Source organism: Leopardus geoffroyi, chromosome D2 (genome assembly GCF_018350155.1).
Source record: "Leopardus geoffroyi isolate Oge1 chromosome D2, O.geoffroyi_Oge1_pat1.0, whole genome shotgun sequence".
NCBI lineage: Eukaryota > Metazoa > Chordata > Mammalia > Carnivora > Felidae > Leopardus > Leopardus geoffroyi.
This window is the reverse complement of record NC_059334.1, coordinates 87,716,972-87,734,821: the sequence shown is the minus strand read 5'-3', so window position 1 is coordinate 87,734,821 and position 17,850 is coordinate 87,716,972. Positions and strand designations below refer to the sequence as shown.

The 17,850-nt window shown below is 62.7% G+C and overlaps 1 protein-coding gene across 5 annotated transcripts in view; it reads left to right on the top strand.

Annotated features, from left to right (window-relative positions):
• CFAP46 (cilia and flagella associated protein 46) overlaps window positions 1-12,395 on the top strand; it is a 97,765-nt gene extending 85,370 nt beyond the window's left edge. For 4 of the 5 annotated variants that reach the window (XM_045439330.1, XM_045439329.1, XM_045439326.1 and 1 more), the window contains 11 exons: window positions 62-183; window positions 1,029-1,108; window positions 2,476-2,634; window positions 6,249-6,322; window positions 6,425-6,485; window positions 6,556-6,591; window positions 7,192-7,294; window positions 8,353-8,465; window positions 9,795-9,876; window positions 10,435-10,571; window positions 10,650-11,126. In XM_045439330.1, the coding sequence (XP_045295286.1) occupies window positions 62-183; window positions 1,029-1,108; window positions 2,476-2,634; window positions 6,249-6,322; window positions 6,425-6,485; window positions 6,556-6,591; window positions 7,192-7,294; window positions 8,353-8,465; window positions 9,795-9,876; window positions 10,435-10,571; window positions 10,650-10,900 (1,218 nt within the window). In that variant the 3' untranslated portion in view covers window positions 10,901-11,126. Of the gene's footprint in view, window positions 1-61; window positions 184-1,028; window positions 1,109-2,475; window positions 2,635-6,248; window positions 6,323-6,424; window positions 6,486-6,555; window positions 6,592-7,191; window positions 7,295-8,352; window positions 8,466-9,794; window positions 9,877-10,434; window positions 10,572-10,649; window positions 11,127-11,742 lie in introns of those variants that run through there. The other variant, XM_045439327.1, reaches the window with a different exon arrangement.
• The last annotated feature ends 5,455 nt before the right edge of the window (window positions 12,396-17,850 follow it).

The window sequence follows — 17,850 nt, the reverse complement described above, 5'->3', positions numbered from 1 at the left end:
GGGATTATATGAGGCCCCCTGAGACGCTTCTGATCACGGCCTGATGTTTGGGCTGAGGCAGGAATTGGAAAATGCGCCTCCTGAGAGGGAAGGGCACTCTCTGCGGAAGTTTGGGGAAGTCCTGGCGTCCATGGAGGGGTACCTGAGGCCGCTGTTTCCAGTGCTCGGCAGCCCTGAGGCCAGGTACCTGTCGCGGGCTGATTGCGGAAGTGTTTGCTGTCTGAGCAGCTCCCGGCACGAGGGTGGAGGCCACGGGGTGGGGGGGGGGGGGGACAGGGCAGTGCTAGCTAGATGTCGTGGTCCGGGTGGGGGCGGGTTTCGAGCACAAAGTCCAGGACTCTCCTCGGGACAGGGAAGGGAATCACCATCTCTCTGTCCCCAGAAGTGATGCCCGAAGGTGCTGGGGGCGGTCAGGAATAGGGGGCTGGGGGCCAGGTTGGCCAGGGCGGGGGCTCAGCCTGCAAGCCAGCTGTGACCCCAGCCTCCCCGAAGCCCAGCATGAGCTGAATGGCCGGCGGTGGGCTGGGTGGGCGTCATTCCCACGTGGAGGTTCGGGTCTCTGCTGTGAAGTTGATGAGCTTTGCTCTGCCCTAAATCAGACCGTGCTGAATTCAGACGGGAAAGGCCAAAGGGCCCCTCAAATCCAGAATGCCCGACTCGGGGCCTCTGTCATAGGGAAAAAGTCCCGACTCTGCTGAAAATCTTTTCTGGGGGAACATCCCCACCACTCAGGTCCCCTCGGCCCATGCCCTTGTAGTGCCGGGTGCCCGTACAGGGTGGGAGTGGGACACGTGGCCCGGGGTCCTGAACCCCTTTGACTTATTCTCGGTAGGGAAGGCAGAGGCCTTGGGCCGCCTTTGTTTCTGTCTGTGCCCAGTTATCCCTGCCCCCATCTCAGTGAGACCGGCCCCCAAAAGTGACACCCCCTGCCCTGATGTGAAACGGTCCAGGGAGATGTTCTTTACGTCCTTAGTACGTGTGATTTTCATGTGTTTTTAAAAACCTGAGGACGTGCCTTTGGCCTCCAGAACACAGGTGCCCACCGTTGTCGCGGATTCAGGGAGACCAAAGGGCAAAGACAAGGAAAGGAAAGTGTCCCTGCCCCGGGGTGAGTGAGAGCGCGCCGGAGGGGAGGCTGGGTTGGGGGAGCCCAGGTGGGTCAGAAATAGGCGTCCCCTGAGGGTCTCCCAGGGCGTGAGAAAGTCCCCTCAGGGGTCTGTGCGCCCCACGTACCAGAGCCCGGAGCGGGGGCTTCCTGCACCCGCAGACCCGCCCCTCCTGGGGGAGCTGGTGGCCTGCGTGGTGGCATACTGCCCGTCACCCTCGGGAGCGTGCGCCCCAGATGACACGAGGGCACAGGGACCTGCTGGCTCCTGAGTGAAGGGCGACACGTGCTGGTCCGGCCGCCCCTGGGGAGGGGGCGCCCAGCGCCTGAGCTCCGGAGGCTTCTGGGTCGTCTCCACGCGGTCAGGACAGCCCCTCCGGTTTCCCACTCGATGGGCCTGAAAATGTGGGAAGTGCGCTCGCGCCGTCCTCCCAGCCCCGCGGCCGGAGCGGGTGTGACCACGAGGCGTCCATCTCCCACCCGGCACCTGCGATCGTATCCATCGCTCTTGTTCGAAGGCATTTTCGTCTGTCTCCTTTTCTGGGGCCCACGCGGGGTCATCGAGCGGGAGGGAAGGGAGCGCGCCCGCCTCGGGTGCTCTGACCCGGAAGCCCCGCTGGCGCCCCCTCCCCACGCGGCGCCTGCACGCACTCGCGGCTCGCGTGTTGCAGCACCAGCGGCTCCGCAGCCGGACGACAGACGAGGGTGGGGGGTGCGTGCGGCTGCGGGGCAGGTGGTGGTGCTTCCCGCTCGAGCTGAGGGGCCGGAGTCGGCCCACCCGCGGTCACCTTTGTCCGCTGGGATTCGGACTTGAGATCCCCAGACGCAGCCCTCGCTCACCGCAGTAATTTGTTTCCCTTCGTGTGTAAGGTAAATTCGACCGAGGGGTCTAGCGGCCTCACCCTTACTACCATTTACGCCTGTCGGAAAGGGCAGGGTTTCTCTAACTGGCCAAGCAGGGCCCACGTGATCCTCCGAGGGGTCCGTGGTCACGTGGAGAAGCTGCCACATCACAGGTGCAAGGCTGCGTCCTCTGAGAGGTGGCTCCCTGGTTAGGAGTCGTGGATTCCAGGACCTGCTCCGGGAGGCAGGCCCTCAGACCTGCGGAGGCCCGGCCATCCCGTGACCTAGGCTGCGTCCGGCTCGGAGCCGTGACCCAGCTGTGCCGTGAAAACCTTCCCCCAGACGCCCCCGCGCGTCCTGCCGCCCCCCCGCCCCCCCTCCCGTCACAGGCTGAGCCGAGCTCAGACTTCTTCCTGTGTCTCCAGCCGATCGGCCTCAGCGGTGACGGGCAGGCCCGCCCAGGGGTTTGCGCGTCCTCGGGAGCTCGTCTCCTGCGGCCTCCGTAGCTGGCGCTGCCCTGTCCACAGTTGAGCCCGAGGCTGCGAACGACACCATCGTCATTGCGGACAGGCATCTTCTGGAGCTGCCGCTGGAAGGTCTCTCCGTGTTTGACGAAGGCGTGGACTCCGTGGCCCGAGAGTTTTCCCTGCAGATGCTGTGGAGCCGCCTCCGTCTAGAGGAGACAGGTGAGAGGTGTCCTGGGCCACAGTTAGTTTCAAAATGGGACTGAGTTACCTTCACGCGGACTCCTGGCAGACGGTCATCATCGGCCGTGGCAGCGCTTTTCTAGGCACGCATGGGTTCGAGGTATTGTGGATCCCCTGGTGTGTGCCAGGTGTCTGTGAGTCGCGCCGAAGGGGACATTGAGCGTCGGCCGTGGCCTCGCACGCTTGGGTTTGAAAGGCAGGGACGGCAGCCAGCAGCCGGTGACGAGCTAGTCACGGACTAGGTGGCGAAAGGTGATGCCCGGGGGTTCGGGGGCCGGGACGCGGGCCTGGGGGCGGCTGCGGACTCCGGCTGGCCGTGGCCTGTCCGCGGGCGCCTCTCACGCAGGTGCACCGGGTATGGGAAGGCCCTCCCTCCGTGCCGTCCCCGGCAGACATGCTGCACCTCAGCGAGTAGGAAGGGACGCTAAGAACAGACAGTTTGCACCTTCACCTGCATCCCGATGGAGCGACAAGGGCCACGTCTGCCCTTCCGACTGGAAGCAGGGAAAAGGCGACGTAGAGGGAACAGCGGCTTTGCGACGCCAGAGAGCGGGCACGGAGCCTGAGCCCCGAGAGGGAGCCGCGGGGGACGCGGGGCCCAATGCGCCAGGCCCGAGCCCTGGGAGGGGAGTCCTGGGATCAGGGACCGCCAGTGCCCCCCCAGAATGGGACAAAGACTGTAACCCCGTGTGTCCAGAAGTTTCCAGAAGCCCCCAACATGAGAAGCGGAGCGGAGACCCCAGGGACGGCGGTCAGACTGATGAGCCCCCCGGCGGCATTTTAACGGCGTCCCAGGCAGAGCGGCCCCTTGTAAGATGGAGGCAGGAGGTCACGGACAGATGGGAGGAGGCCGTGCTGCTGCCTCGAAGGACGGGGGGCGCCCGAGCCCAGGCTGCAAAAGGTGGAGTCCGTTGTGTGCAGCCCCAGAGGAAGCAGTCCCGGGCAAATCGTCCGCCAGAAGGGCTCCTCTGCACAAGTGTGAGAACCACGCGTGTGTGGCTTTAGGTCCCTCCACTTGTGGTCACTTGTTGCAGCGGCGACGGTTCTCACCGTGGAGTGACAGAAACACTGGCTGAATGGGAGGTGAGCCTTCCTAACGCGTTGCCGAGGGGTGGCGAGCAGAAGCGTCCCACGGCCCGGGCTGGAGGCAGGTTCTCCGTGCGGCGAGTACTCCCAGTACACGTCTCCGGACAACCACAGAAGAAGGGAGCCGCTGCATAGAGTCCACGCTGGTGAAGAGGGAAAACGAACGAGAGAAATGACGCAGCCGTGGGGCCGCGAGAGCCGGTGACGGGCAAGCGCACACAGATCGTGGGACAAACGCAAACCAAACAGTGGGGCGACGGGAGTTAATCCATCTAGATCATAAGTAAATACACAAACGGGCCACACAGCTGCCCACCGAGTGACGGCGCGGACAAGGGGACGTTGCGCACACAGGTGCCGTGTGTACAAGAGACGTGGCTAAACCAAAGGACACCCCGCGTCAGAAAGAGATCGTCAGGGCGACTGGAAGGGACAGCTGCCCACTGCCACGTGGAACAGGCTCCACAGCCAGAGGCCCTCTGGGGTGGGGTCGTCACACAGCGGTAACGGTTGACAGCCTCAAAACACGTGGAGCAGCACCCGGAACCATCACAGACGCTGGCCCACGCCAGCATGGTCAGCACGGAAACCACCAGCAAAAGGTGGCTTTCTTGAATCCCCAGGTGGAAATTTAAAGCCGCGCCCCTGCATATCTCGTGGGGCTCAGGAGAAGTGGTCACAGGAAGGCCCCAGACCGCTAGTCTCTGGAAGCGTAGAAGTTGAGCATGGAATTTACGGAGTCGGAGCAAGAACACAAAACTCAAGGCAGAGGAGAGGGGGCCGCAAGCACACGAGCAGACATCAACAAGGAGACAAAGGTTTTTAAAAACTCGTGAAATAGGGGCGCCTGGGTGGCGCAGTCGGTTAAGCGTCCGACTTCAGCCAGGTCACGATCTCGCGGCCCGTGAGTTCGAGCCCCGCGTCAGGCTCTGGGCTGATGGCTCAGAGCCTGGAGCCTGTTTCCGATTCTGTGTCTCCCTCTCTCTCTGCCCCTCCCCCGTTCATGCTCTGTCTCTCTCTGTCCCAAAAATAAATGTTGAAAAAAAAAATTAAAAAAAAAAAAAAACTCGTGAAATAGACACATTCCAGTGAGAATGGTCAAGAAAAACGTGGATGGGGCACAAATGCACAACGTGAGGAGTGAAAAGAGACTCCGGCCCTACAGATGCATCAGAGATCCGAAAGATGGTAAGACAACGCTACGAGTGACCTTACCAAGTATGTTCAAGCGCACAGCCGAAGGAGGCCGAGTCCTGGAAAACACAGCTCGTGGACTCAAGAAGGAAAACTCTGCGTGCTCTCATAACCAACAAAGAGGGGAGATCAGTGGACTTACATCTGCTGTTGAAACCGACTGGGTAGACTTTCCAGAAACAGCTGATGTCAATCTTTTTTTTTTTTTTTTAATTTTTTTTTTTTCAACGTTTATTTATTTTTGGGACAGAGAGAGACAGAGCATGAACGGGGGAGGGGCAGAGAAAGAGGGAGACACAGAATCGGAAACAGGCTCCAGGCTCTGAGCCATCAGCCCAGAGCCTGACGCGGGGCTCGAACTCACGGACCGCGAGATCGTGACCTGGCTGAAGTCGGACGCTTAACCGACTGCGCCACCCAGGCGCCCCTGTCTTAACAAATCTCCCTGAGAATAGGGAAGAAGGGCCACCCCTCCAGCCTCTGTTGGCCCCACACCCCCAAACTGCCAAGAACGGCACAAGAGAGAAAAATATGACTTTCATCACCCATTCTGACCTTGAAAGTTATAAGCGTCATTAAACTAGACCAAGGGAAAACGAACTTAATAAGCATCTTAGTCACTGCAGAGAAACAGCATTTCTTAAAATGAATGCATTCGTAATAGAAATTCTTAGCAAACCAGCTGGGAATGAACACCGCTCGCCCTGGCGGAGGGTCCATCCGGGTCCCCAGCAAGCCGCCTTCTTGATGGCACAGCACACAGGACGCGGCCAGAGCCTTGCTCTGGCGCCCCTTCCCTCCTGGAATGTGAGTGCACCCACAGGAATACGAGACATGAGGGCCGACAGAGAGGAAGTCACCTGTCACTATTTCCAGAACTTGCGAAAGAATCTACAAGCCAGCGAGCAGTGAGGGGTAGATGCTCGTGCAGGAGGCAGGGAGCCAGCAGGGTCCAGCCCCGCGACGGGGCCGCTACAGCAGGCACACTGGCGGGTGCCCCGCGTGGTGTGTGAATGGCCAGCCAGGTGGGCCGGGGGGTTCTCTGGGGACTGTTCCTTTCTCGAGGTCTCCTGGCTCGGGCCTTTGCCAGTCCCGCGAGCCTTTACATGGGAGAAATCGCTGCTTTCACAACTTCAGAAAAATTAAAACCAATCGTTGTCACTACTTCTTGGGTTTTTTTTTTATTGAGATGAAATTTACGGAATGTAAAATTAACCCCCTTAAAGTGAACAGTTCAGGGACATTTAGTGCGTTCATACTGCCTCGTGCCTCCACCTCTACTGGCTCCAAACACCTTCTTTGCTTGTCCGCAGCCGACGGGGCCGTGAAGAAGGAGGGCAAAGGCAGACAGTTCAGGAAGAGAAATCCAGCTAAGAAGGGACACAAGGTGGGCAGAGGAGGCCTCGCCGGCCACAGGCAGAGGGCCCGGGGAGCCCCGGGGTCCGCCTGCGGGCCACGGGGCCCCTAAAGACCCTTGTCTGTGGAGCAGGATGCTGCGCCCCGGCTCATCCCCCCCGACTGCATCGTGGTCGACCCCGACAACTTCAAGTGTATCCTTTATCGGCCCCACCGCCCGGGACACCCAAGCCTGTGGGCTGTTGCTCCTTAACCCAGACCCAGTCATCGTGGACCCCTACGAGGAGGCCCGGGTCATAGGCAAGTGCCTCTCACGGGCCCTCGACGTGCACACACACGCCACAACCCCCCCCCCCCCCCCGTGGACTCTGGCGCAGCGTGGCGCGGGCTCGGCGCTGCGGCCTCTGCTCTCGGCTGCCTCCCGTTACCCCGACCACGCAGGGGGAGTGGGGCCCTGGGGCCCTGGGGCCCTGGGGCCCGGACGCGCACCTGTGCTCTGCGGCCCTTCCTGGCCATCACAGCCAAGTCAGGACGTCAGTTGTACGACGAATGAGCCCCTGAAGCGAGGTCCGGTGACCCTCAGGGCCCGAAACGTGACGTGGGGCCGTCCCCTGTAGCTTTAGGTGTTTAGTTCCTTGGGTTTTTCTTTTGCTAAGCTGGTTTTCAAAACCTCTTTAGGAGAGATTTAGGGAAGGGAAGGAGCGCTGACATTTCCACAAGCGATAGATGTCGACTCCACCACGTCCCTGTCTGTGTGCACCAGGGCCACCACAGCCACACGAGGGCCACGCTAGGTGCGCGCCAAGGGCCACGCCGGGGCCTGCTGCTGCCTGTAGCCCCTCAGGGTTCCACGTGTGAGACAAGCTCCTGGGTCTGGTCCCCATTCAATTTGTGTTGCAGACATGCGGACTCCTGTCTCCGTAACCCGGGAAATTTTGGAAAGATTCCGAGACTCGTTCACTGCTCTGTGGGTGGGACATCTGGGAAACACGCACTTCCCGAGGTCGGTGTCTGGTGTCTGGAGATACGGTCCCCCATCGAGCCGGTTTATGTGACCCACCAGAGGGGTGCTCCCCACACTCGGGGGGGTGGGGGGGTGGGGGCGGTGGGACCACGGGCTTCCATGTCCCCCTGGCCCCTCGCTTCTCCCTGTTTCCCTCAGCCTCCCCCCAACCCTGAACCCCCATTTTATCCCGGGAACCACACTCCCACCCCACCCCCAGAGGCTCCTGTGGTCCGGCCTTTGGTCATCAGGCAGTGGGCTCCGGGTCCTCAAGGAGCCTGGATGGCGGCGGGGGGCGGGGGGGGGGGGGTCACTGTCTTTGTCCCACTTTACAGATGAGGACCTGGCGCCCAAGGGTGTACTTCTGCCCAAGGTGCAGGGTGTGCCCCAGGCTCTGGCACTTGGTTGAGGGAAGGCGGGGGAGAACCTGCTGGGGGCAGGGGTGGGGGGTGCTGGGCAGGGCTGTGGGTGGGCGGGGCCTGCGGGGGGGGCGGGGCTGCAGTGGGATTGTGCTGTGCCCTGGGGCCTGCTGGGAGCGGGTCCTCCGGCAGATGGGCAGGGGTGTTAGTGGGCGTGGCCTGCGAGGAGGCGTGTCTGCGAGTGGGCGGGGCCTCCTGGAGCGGTGCAGAGCACTGGCTGGGAACAGGGATGCTCACCTGGGGGTCCTCTCAGAGACCTGGGAGAGGTTGGCCATTAGGAAGTGTCCTTTCAGCTCTTTCCAGAGCCGCTGCACAGTGAAAGGAAGGTTCATTCCAGGGACGGGATGTAGCTTCTCAGGAGAACCACATGGGTAGAACCCAGGGTTGAGGGCAACGGGGGGCACCAGGAGGGTGGACATTAGTTCTGCCTGAGCGGAGGGGTGGGACAGGGGGCAAGGAGCACAGGACGGGCTTTGCTTTAGAAACACGTCCCGAGAGTTTCTCCTGCCCGCAGCTGCAGCCCCAAGGCCTCAGGACAGATCCCGTCCTGGCTGCCGCGGCCAGGACCCCCGGGGACGCCCTGGGATACCTGCTGCTTGCCTGGTTCCATCCACCGGGCCACCCTCCTTCCCTTTGCAGCCAGGCCGAGTGGGAGCAGCTCCTGGGCAGCTGCAGTGGCTTCTTCTTCTACGGGATGGAGAGCTTCCTGTCCCACGTAGCGGTGGAAAGGTTGGCTGCCACGAACCTACAAGGTGAGACAGCCCCTCGGCGCCCCCAAGCCTGATTGTCTGCCAGGACGACGGGAACCAGCACAGACACGGAGCAAGGCCCCCGCGTCTCCATCAGGCGTCGACCGTCTGACGAAGGGCTCCGAGGGCTGGGGCCTCCCTAGAAGCACGGCAGGGCTGTGGGGGAAGCCCCTCCTGCCCTCACCCCCCTCTTGCCAGTTCCGAGCTCTGGACCTGGCAGGCCCAGCCAGAGTTAGGGCCTGGGTGGGTCATCCCCCGGGGCTGTGCCTGCAGAGTCCAGGAGGGCTGGGGTGGGCGTTTCCGGAACATGCTGGTCACGCCCCCACCACTCCTTCTAGTGTAACTGTGGGCACCCTGGGTCTTGTGTTCCCTCTGGCTGTCCCCTGAGGGCTTCCGAGTGGTGGTCTGGCTCGCCCTGGAGTCGCCTTTTCCTCAGCGGGTGGCTGGATGACTGACCGCCCTACACAGTCGCTAGGAGAGCCTTTTCAAGGGCCCCTCGGAGATGCCCTCAAACTGACCCGCCGATGGGAGCACGTGGACACTCGTCCCGTGGTCAGGGCCCCTGAACCCCGCCCCCCTCTGCCGCACACGGTCACCTGGTGCCTGTCTCCTTCCCAGCCCCCTGGAGATGGGGGTGAGGCCGACACACCGCCCCATCCCAGAAGCCTGTCACCCGGCAGAGTCCTCGCCCCAAAGGGCAGCAGAAACAAGGCCTCTCAAGCTTAACTCCAAGCCTTCTCAGACAAGATGGTGTGTGAAGTCACCATGCGCGCGTGGGGCCGACAGCACCCTTGGTGCCCCCCCCATTCCCGACCAAGGCTTGTCCTCACGCATGGGAGGTCCCGCCTGCCCCTGGGGCAGCCCCCCAAACCGCCCTCAGCCAGGCCACTGTAGCAAGTGGGGAGTCCACCTCTGTCCCGTGTGGCCCCCTGCACATCCATAGCCAAGTGTCACACTTCAGGCACTGGCACCTGTTTCACGGGCCCACGGGGCCAGGGTGACCGACTCTCGCCATGTGTGTCCAACTCCCCTCCCCCCAGCCCCCCCTTCCCCCAGCAAGACCGGGGCCGAGAGCCTCTGCTGAGCAGGGGGGCCAGGCCATGGCCCAGAGGGTGCCTCCCAGCCCCCCTGCCGCCCAGCCCAGCCCGCTGGCACCAGGGGCCTGTGAAGGGTGTGGGGTTCCCGAAGCAAATGCTGTGCCCGCGGGCTCAGGTGGCCGGGGGGCCTTGGAAGAGGGCCCGTGGACGGACGTCAAGCCCCAGCCGGGCGAGGCCACTGGCCTCCTCCACCTGGGCGTGCGGCGGCTGAGCTCTGCCCTCCTGGGTCCCACAGAGTGCCAGATGATGGTCCTGCTGGACCTGACCAGGTCCTACACGAGCATGCAGCGGCACACAGAGCACTCGGACAGCAAGAGGTGCCCGATGTCCCCCCCGCCCCGCCCCGTGCCAGCAGCCCCGCCTCCGCATCCCTGACTGGGGGGCTCGTGATGGGGGCCGGGGGGCGTGGGGGGAAGACAGAGCCCCACGAGGGAGCCGGGACTCCGCAGTCTGCCCCGACCCCTTCCCTGGAAGAGTCTGGCGGGGGCGTTGTGGGGGCGGGAGGGCAGCCCCAACGCAGACCCCGAGGACAGAGGGCGGCAGCTGGGAGGGTGCCCTGGCTTCAGGGCTCCCCACAGGGCCGGGGGGGCCACCGAGGTGGCGCAGCAGGGCCCCCGCCTCACGACGGATGCCGCGACTCCTGGCTCCACTGCCATGCTGGGAGTGGTCCGGAAGGATCTGGCAGCACTCTGGAGGCTTCTTGTTAGATGACGTTTAATCTGCCGAGGCGGGCGGGGTGGGGGGTGGGAATGCGTTCTCGATTCTTCCAAGAACTTGGAGAGCTGTCCGTCGAAGGACACATGCCCCACTTGGTGCTATTCGGGCTGTGCACTGGGGACGGTTCAGGCGGTCACACTGGATCCTGGTCCCCGCAGTGTGGCCCAGCTGTCCCTGGAGAGGCCCGTCGAGACTGCCGTCCTTCTGAGTCTGGTGGGGGTCAGGAGCATCCTGGCAAACCAGTGGCCGACCTTCCTGCAGGACAACGCGCTGCGGGCCAGCGTCCTGTGGGAAAGTGAGTGGGCGCGGCCGTCCCCTCCCCGGGAGCCTGCCGGCGGGGTCCCTGGCCAGCCTGAGGATGTTTCTTTCCTAGATCTGTTGACAGCTGGCAGGCCCATCGGGAGGGCCGCCCATCTCCTTCGGCAGACGGGAGCTGGGGACACGAACAACCATGGTAACGGAAGCTGTTCCACATCCCCGCTCATCCTCTGCCATGCAGGGCCACCTCCCGGCCTGTGTCCCCGCCCCTCGTCTCTGCCAGTGTCCCTGCAGCCCCACAGTCCCGTGTCCCTGCCCGCAGCCCCGCAGGCTAGGGTGTCTGCCTCCTGTCTCTGCACAGGCTGACAGCAGCCTCAGGGACGCCTGGCGTCCTAAATCCTTAAGGGAGGCACCCTGGCTGTTAGAACTGCCCGTCTGTCTTTAGAACCGTCCAAGTCACATAAGTTCTGAAAGCCCAGGTGTGCTCCCTGGGAGCAGGGGCCCCGGGACTTTGTTCTTCAGAGCAGACAGACACCCCTTCACACCTTCACGTGAGGTGCTGGGGCTGAAAATAAGTACGACACCAGCCATAGCTCGAGCAGCGCGTTAAAGGAACAGTCTGCCGTAACTCAGAGAGGTTTATCCCAGGGTGACTTACCACGAAGTCTTCAGACAAACAGCACAAGGGGTTACGTGGTCCCCGGGGCCCAGAACACAGTGCCAGACGATAAGCGCGGCTTCAGTGGATGGAGGAGGGAGGGAGGGCCTGGCGTCCGCAGGTGCATGAAGGTCGATGGCGTCTAGAAAGAGCCGGTGGCGGAGGAGCTGCTGACTTGCGCTGGGGGCGGCAGGAGAGGAAGCCGTGGCTCCTGCGTGCTCCGTGGTCCCGCGTTGATGCGCCTTGAAAGGAAGGGACAGCACCGTGATTGTCATGCACGCCCTGCCCCCAGTTAGTGGTGGCGGCCAGCTGGTGGCAGGAGGAGGCCCCGAGCTGCTGGAAGCTTCTGGACGCCTCACACTCAGAGTGGGGAGGTGGTGCGGAGGGGACGGGGGGTGGGGACACTCGGTGTCCCGGGTGTGGGCGTGCGGCAGGGCCCGTGTTCAGGGCTACGTCTGGAGGCAGGGTCGGGAGCACCCCCGCCCCCCGCGTGCGTGAGCCTCTCTCGGGCCCCGGGCGTCCTGCCCCCAGTGAGCTGTGCCGTCCTCAGATGAGTCTCCGTGGACCTCCAAGGACCAGCTGCCGTCCTTCCAGCCACAGCTGCGCGGCTCCGAGCGGCTCCCCGTCGCCCTCAACTCGGTCCTGTATGGGCTGCCACACCTGGCCATTGGGTGACTCCCCGAGGACATGGACCTCGACGGCCCCTCTGAGGACCCACCGCCCACCCCTCCCCACCCCACCCGTAGGCGCCCCTCCTCCAGCGGCCTTGTCCCCGAGTCCCAGTTCTGCGCAGGGTCACGCCAGGGCCTCCCGGCCCGGCTGCCTCTGGGGCTGCCTCCGTTCCCCCCCCCCCCCACGCCGCATGCACCGGACCCTCGTGGAGGGGAGGGGATGCCTCTGGGGGCTCCGCAGGGTGGGTAGGGCGAGGGGTGCATCGGGGCTGGCCCCGCAGCTGCCCGACCCCCAGATCCCTCCCCTGCCCCGGGCGTTCCCAATAGTCCCGTGGTGCGGGGGACCGCCTGAACGCGGGGCTAGGGGCTGGGACAAGGGGTGGCCTCCGCCTCCCACGGGTCCTCAGCAGCAGGTGGGCCCTTTGGAAGACAGCCTCCCTGGGGTGAGGCTCACGGTCCCCGGAGGCCCACCCTGGCCCCCGCGCCCTGGCTCCTGGAAGTTTATGTGCTTTAGTAAAAACGACTAAATCACTGTGGTGTGGCATCTGTGGTGTGGTTTCTGTGACCCCGGGTACGCAGCTTGGCTCGAGTCCCTGGAGGGGGCGCTCGGTCTGGCACCATGCTGTGGCGGGGTCCAGCCAATATTTGCTGAGTGAATGCATGAACGAATGAAGTCAAGCCCGGAGGGGGCCAGCAGGAGGTGCCCGTGGACGTGCCCTTGAGGCCGGGCCCCCAGGAAGCACGCGGAGGCTCCGTGTGGGGCAACCACATGTGCGCTGGAGTTCCCCAGCGTGGGACACACAGCCGCGTCACCTCCCCCAAAGCTGGACTTCCAGCACACCCCCCCCCCCGCCCCCATGGGCCTCACCGCACGCAAGGACGGCCCCGGGAGAAGCCACTGTCCCAGGGTAGGACACCCGGCCAGAGTTGAGGGTGGCAGGAAGACAGGTGCCGTCCTGGCCCATGGGGAGCCTCGGGCAGGAGGCTGAGTGGCTAGGACCCGTGTCCCAGGGGTCTCCCAGGCTGCGGCCAAGGGGCAAGGGAGAGCCAGCTCCATGTGTGTCTGGGGTGAAGCCAACCCCGCTAGCGGGTCCGTGGGCGGGGTGGAGGGGGAGGGTCAAATCTCCCCAGGCACTGCGTCCTGGCCAGCAGCCCCTCGGACATCTGCCAAGGCCAGGCCACAGAGTGTCTTTGTCCCCAGGAGCCCGGCGGCAAGGCCCGGGCACGCTGGCCCTGGGGGCCACTGAGAACGCCCTCTCCAGGCCTCTGAGCACTGGCTCTGGGGCCACCTGGGAGCCAGAGGCAGCCACCCAAAGGCCAGAGGATGCCAGGTCTCAGGCCAAGTGACCACTGGTCACCATCTGGGCCGAGGCTCAGGAGCTAAGCAGACAGACACGGTACAATGCTCGAGGGTTTGTCCCCTGGCGCACGTGAGGCAGGCAGGTGGTTGTACGTCCTCTCGACCCCGAGTCCTGGACGCTGGTGGCAAACCTTTGCCCGCAGCAGCACGGCCTCCCTGCTCTGGGCCAGGGGGGTCAGCACCGGGACCTCCTGGGTTGGGGCCTAGGACAGGCCAAGTCCCGAGGCGAAAAGCACGGAAGACGGCCACCACTAGGTATTCCAGTGCACCGACCAAGGCTGCTGAACTAAACAGTAGTGACCACAGCAAATGCTAGGGAAGGTGCGGGGGGACGGGCGGGCAGGTGGGACGGTGCAGCCCCTCAGGGCGACCGTTTCCCGGGAACTCTGCACACGGTCAGCGCGAGAGCGCGTCCCAGAGACACGAGGCGCCGTGCACACACCCGAGCCTGCCTGCTTACAGCGGCTTTGCTCCATTAGAGCAAACGCTCGAAACCGCCCGAGTGTGCCTCGCCTGTGAAGGTTAGACTGGCTCTGGGCATTTATCCGTGGAGCTCAAATGAGGAGGGAACCACTGACCCCTGCAGGGACTTCAGAAGCACCACGGGGAGTGCAGGAGCCCCTACCAGCGAGGTCAGACACCAGAAGATGCCATTTACGCAACGCTCTCAAGGTGACAAAACCGCAGAGCGGAAGGACAGACTGGTGCTGCCGGGGGGGGGGGGGTGGGGGGGGTGGGGACAAGCACACCAGTGCCTGGGGGGAGCACAAGGGTGTCCGGGAGCGGCCAGAGATCTGTGCGCCAGAAACCACCGCACAGAGCTGCACGCACAGGAGCTCCCGCCCCTGCCGACCCGGCCAAAGGGAGCGCGGTCCGCGGCCCGTGCGCGGTGCTGCGCCTGCGGGTCTGGTCTCCGGCTTCAGAAGCCACCCCTGGGGAAGCGGTGGGAAAGGTGCCATCGACACTATGTTCGCAACTGCCTGCGCATCATCATTCAGCATAAAAAATCGAAAAACAACTCATCTTGGATAACATCGAGAGGTGGTGATTCCCCTCTTTTTGTTTAATTTTTTTTTCCTTTTCTCCAACACATACACATACTTCTTCCAGTTAACAAAAGAAGCTAACTAATGATCGGGGAATAAATTCAAATCAGGGCAGCCTTGGATATACGAGCTTCCTTCTAGAAAGATGTTGGCACGCACCCAAACAACAAGAATAAAAGCCTCTGGAAATATTTCATCCGTGCAGGACCACATTTTTTACCTTCTGGTGTGTCTGCTCCCGTGAGCGAGATGGAACGTGAGTGCCGGTCCGGGCATCGGAGGCTGTGAAATAACTTTCTGAATTATGCCCCAGCAACATAACAAATCACATTATCAATTAGCTTCTGTAACACAAGTGGCATTCCGTAATATATTCAAGCATGAAAAAATTGCAAAGGTGGAATTTCTGTAACCCTAAAAACTATAAGGAGAGAAAGGATCACTTGGAATTTATTGGTGATAAAAGACAGAACGTAATTGGAACCGGACAGCCCTCCCAGGAAGTGGGACCAGATCTGCACGTTCAGAATGTCGCGAGGGCCCTGAGGCTCCAGGAGACCGCTGTGCCCACGCCCCGGCCCTGCCTTCCCTGCACGGGGTGACCCTCGCGGGGCGGGGGGTGGGGGGCGGCCAGAGGGGAGTCTGACCTTGAGCCGGTCGCTCTCGTCTGGAGCCCCGTCTTCTCCTCTGGGAAGCACAGCTCCAGGGCTTGGACCTCAGACCCGCGTGTCGCCCCCCGGGCCGGCCGCGACGGGGCCCCTCGCTTGCAGCACCTTGCAAACTCCGACGTGTTCTCGGCTTGTCAGTCGCCTTTTTGCAAGTTCCACTTATTAATTTATGTCTTGAAAATGGTGATTTCCATGTTTTCAAAACAAGGACTTTTTTTAAACAATATGTTCTACTGTAGGGAATTTGTACTCACAGCCCACACACGACGTTCTGACGGACCGCTGGATGTCTCTCCAGCCCGCTCCCGGCGTGCGGTCAGCCTGTCTCCTGTGTTCTCCCTCAGCACCACGCAGGACCCCCCCATTTCAAGTTGTGGAAATCAGAATTCTCGTTAAAGCATCTCCGCCCCCAACGGGCCGCTTGCCAACGCAGGAGACCCAGCACGGCCGGACAGGGGGGCCTCTGGGCACGGAGGGGGGGGGTCCCCGCAGATGGGCCAGGGCAGCGTGGGGCTCCCACCTCACCGCGGACGTGGGCCCGGGACCCGGGTCAGCCGGGGTCGGCACCTCGCTCCGGCCAGGACCCCCGCGGGGCTCGCATCCGTGTCACCTGCAAGGTGGGTCCCGCGGCCCCGGGACGTGTGTCAACCTCATCCCCACGGAACAGCGTCACCCAGGCACAGCCGAGGTCTGTGATGTGGCCGCCACAGGCCCCACTTGTCTCAGCGCCCACCGCCTCCCCGGCCTCCGGCCATCCTGGCTGGTGGTCCGGGCTCCTGGGTCCCTCTCTGCGGCTGCCAGCCAGTCCTCCTGGGATGGGAAGTCTGTGGTCCCAGCGGGCACCCGTCTGCCAGGGCCTCGGGCACCGGGCCGGCCCTCCTCCGCAAGCAGGAAATTCACAGTCACGGCCGAAGCGGGCCCCCCAGGTGGATGTGGACGAAGAAATTAGGCGGGTTAATAAAGCTAAGACGTTCGCAGACCCTTGTGCGTCAATGTCTATTAAGCTCCCTCATCCAGCACCGGTCTCCAATAGTTTAATTTCTGTATTAAATAATTAAAACTCTATTTTCAATTGCTGTGAACAATTGTTTTCCTTAATGATCTTCCCAGAGGAGCCAGTAATTTTGTATCTTGTAAAAATGATTAACTGGCATCATTATCCCATATCTCTGAAATATAACTGAGCAGCTTCAGGGAAGGCCATTTGTATTCAATTAACGCTCCCTTGCATTAAGACGGACAATATTACTTCACGCCACGGGCAACCCTGCTGTCCCCTCGTTTTATTATGACGATGATGGAGATAGAAACAACCAGTTTAATTATCCCATTTCCAACAGAAATCAATTTTCAACGTGTCCTCACCCTCACACAGAGGAAGAGGCCACAGTGCCATTCCGGGGAAGGGCAGGCCTGTCGTGGGTCCACCCGCCATGCCGCCCGCGCTCGGCTCTGGGCCCCGCCGCGCGCACGGGCACGGGCCCCCGCGAGGCTGCAGGCCTGGACCTCGGGGGGCCTGCAGACCCTGCGAGGACCTGCTCCCGCCTCCCTGAGCGTCGCCCTTCCTCGTCACCCCTTGTCCCGCCCCCCCCCCCCCCCGCCCCCCAGCACCCGGGCCCCCAGCCTTGGTTTCCTGCCCCATGCTGCTGACACTGGTGCCCGCCGTGAAGGCGGATTTATCGCCCCGCACGGCTGCCATCGTCAGGGTGATTCAAGGGACGCGCCCTGCCTCGCCGCTCAATCACTCCGCGCTGTTGGCCAGTATAATCTAATTGTTTGACATTTTTATCACAATTCATTGAGACCAGAAGGAGATGACTAGATTAATACCCCCGTGCGCTTGGCTAATGGCCGGGATGAAGCCGATGGGCCAAATTACAGGGGACATTTTCTTATTACAGAGTTTAATTCTTTGTGACAAGAGGCGGGAGACGGTGTTCAGACGGAGGCGGCTGCCCTCAGCCCGGTGGCCTGAGATCCGGGGTCCCCCAGGCCCTCCCCCTTGCCTGGGCCGGGGACACGGGAGGCGATGGGGACGTTCAGCCCCGGGCGATAGGGGACCAAGGGCCATGGGCTGAGCCAGAGGCTCCCCGGGGAGCCTCCAGTTTGAGATGAGGGTCCGTGGGGGAGGCCGGCCGAGGTCGGGGAGCGGCTCCTGGCTTGCAAGTGGGATTTTCTCCACCCAGGAGGCAATGTGCCCCGTGCCCGGTTGGATTTCCTGTTCATGATTTGTCCCTCTGCTGGGCCCATCGGCTTCCCTTTCTGCTATCAGCGCCTAGTTCTCTCCCATACGGACACTAATCTTTTCTGTCGCAGACACCGAAACATCCTTCCCAGCTGTCCATTCGCCGTGGGGTCTGTCTTACCATGATGGGTTTTGCCCCGCAAACGTTTTACACAGTTTTCTGGCATCACGTGTGACCTTCGTCTGTCATCATGGTCAAAACGCCAGGTTCTGGATCCAAACCGCATGGAGTCAGACCCACCTCTCCAAACGGCAGGCCTGGGGGGGCCAGGTGAGCACGAAACTGGCTCACGGGGGGCCGGGAGGAGCACGGGGCTCAGGGCCCACCAAGCGACCAGCCGATGCCGCAGGACTGCCAGGTGAGGGGGGCTCAGGCCAGGTGGGTGGGAGGGGCAGCGGATCCCACGCCGACTGGCCTGGGCCCTGCACGCTCCTGGCTGCAGGACGCAGAGCCGGCCACCTGCCGTTCTCCCTGGCCCGGCCTCCAGGGTAGCAGGTGCAATAGCCCAGGGGCTCTGGGTCCCTGGCACCTGCCTTCCTCTTGACGCAGGAGCAGAGGTTCGAGGCTGGCTTGCTGAAAAACCACAGGGTTAGGGGCCGGAAGCCCAAACGGAAAGAGGCACATATGGGCTGGGGAGGGGAGGAGGCCCGGGGGAGGCAGAAGAGGG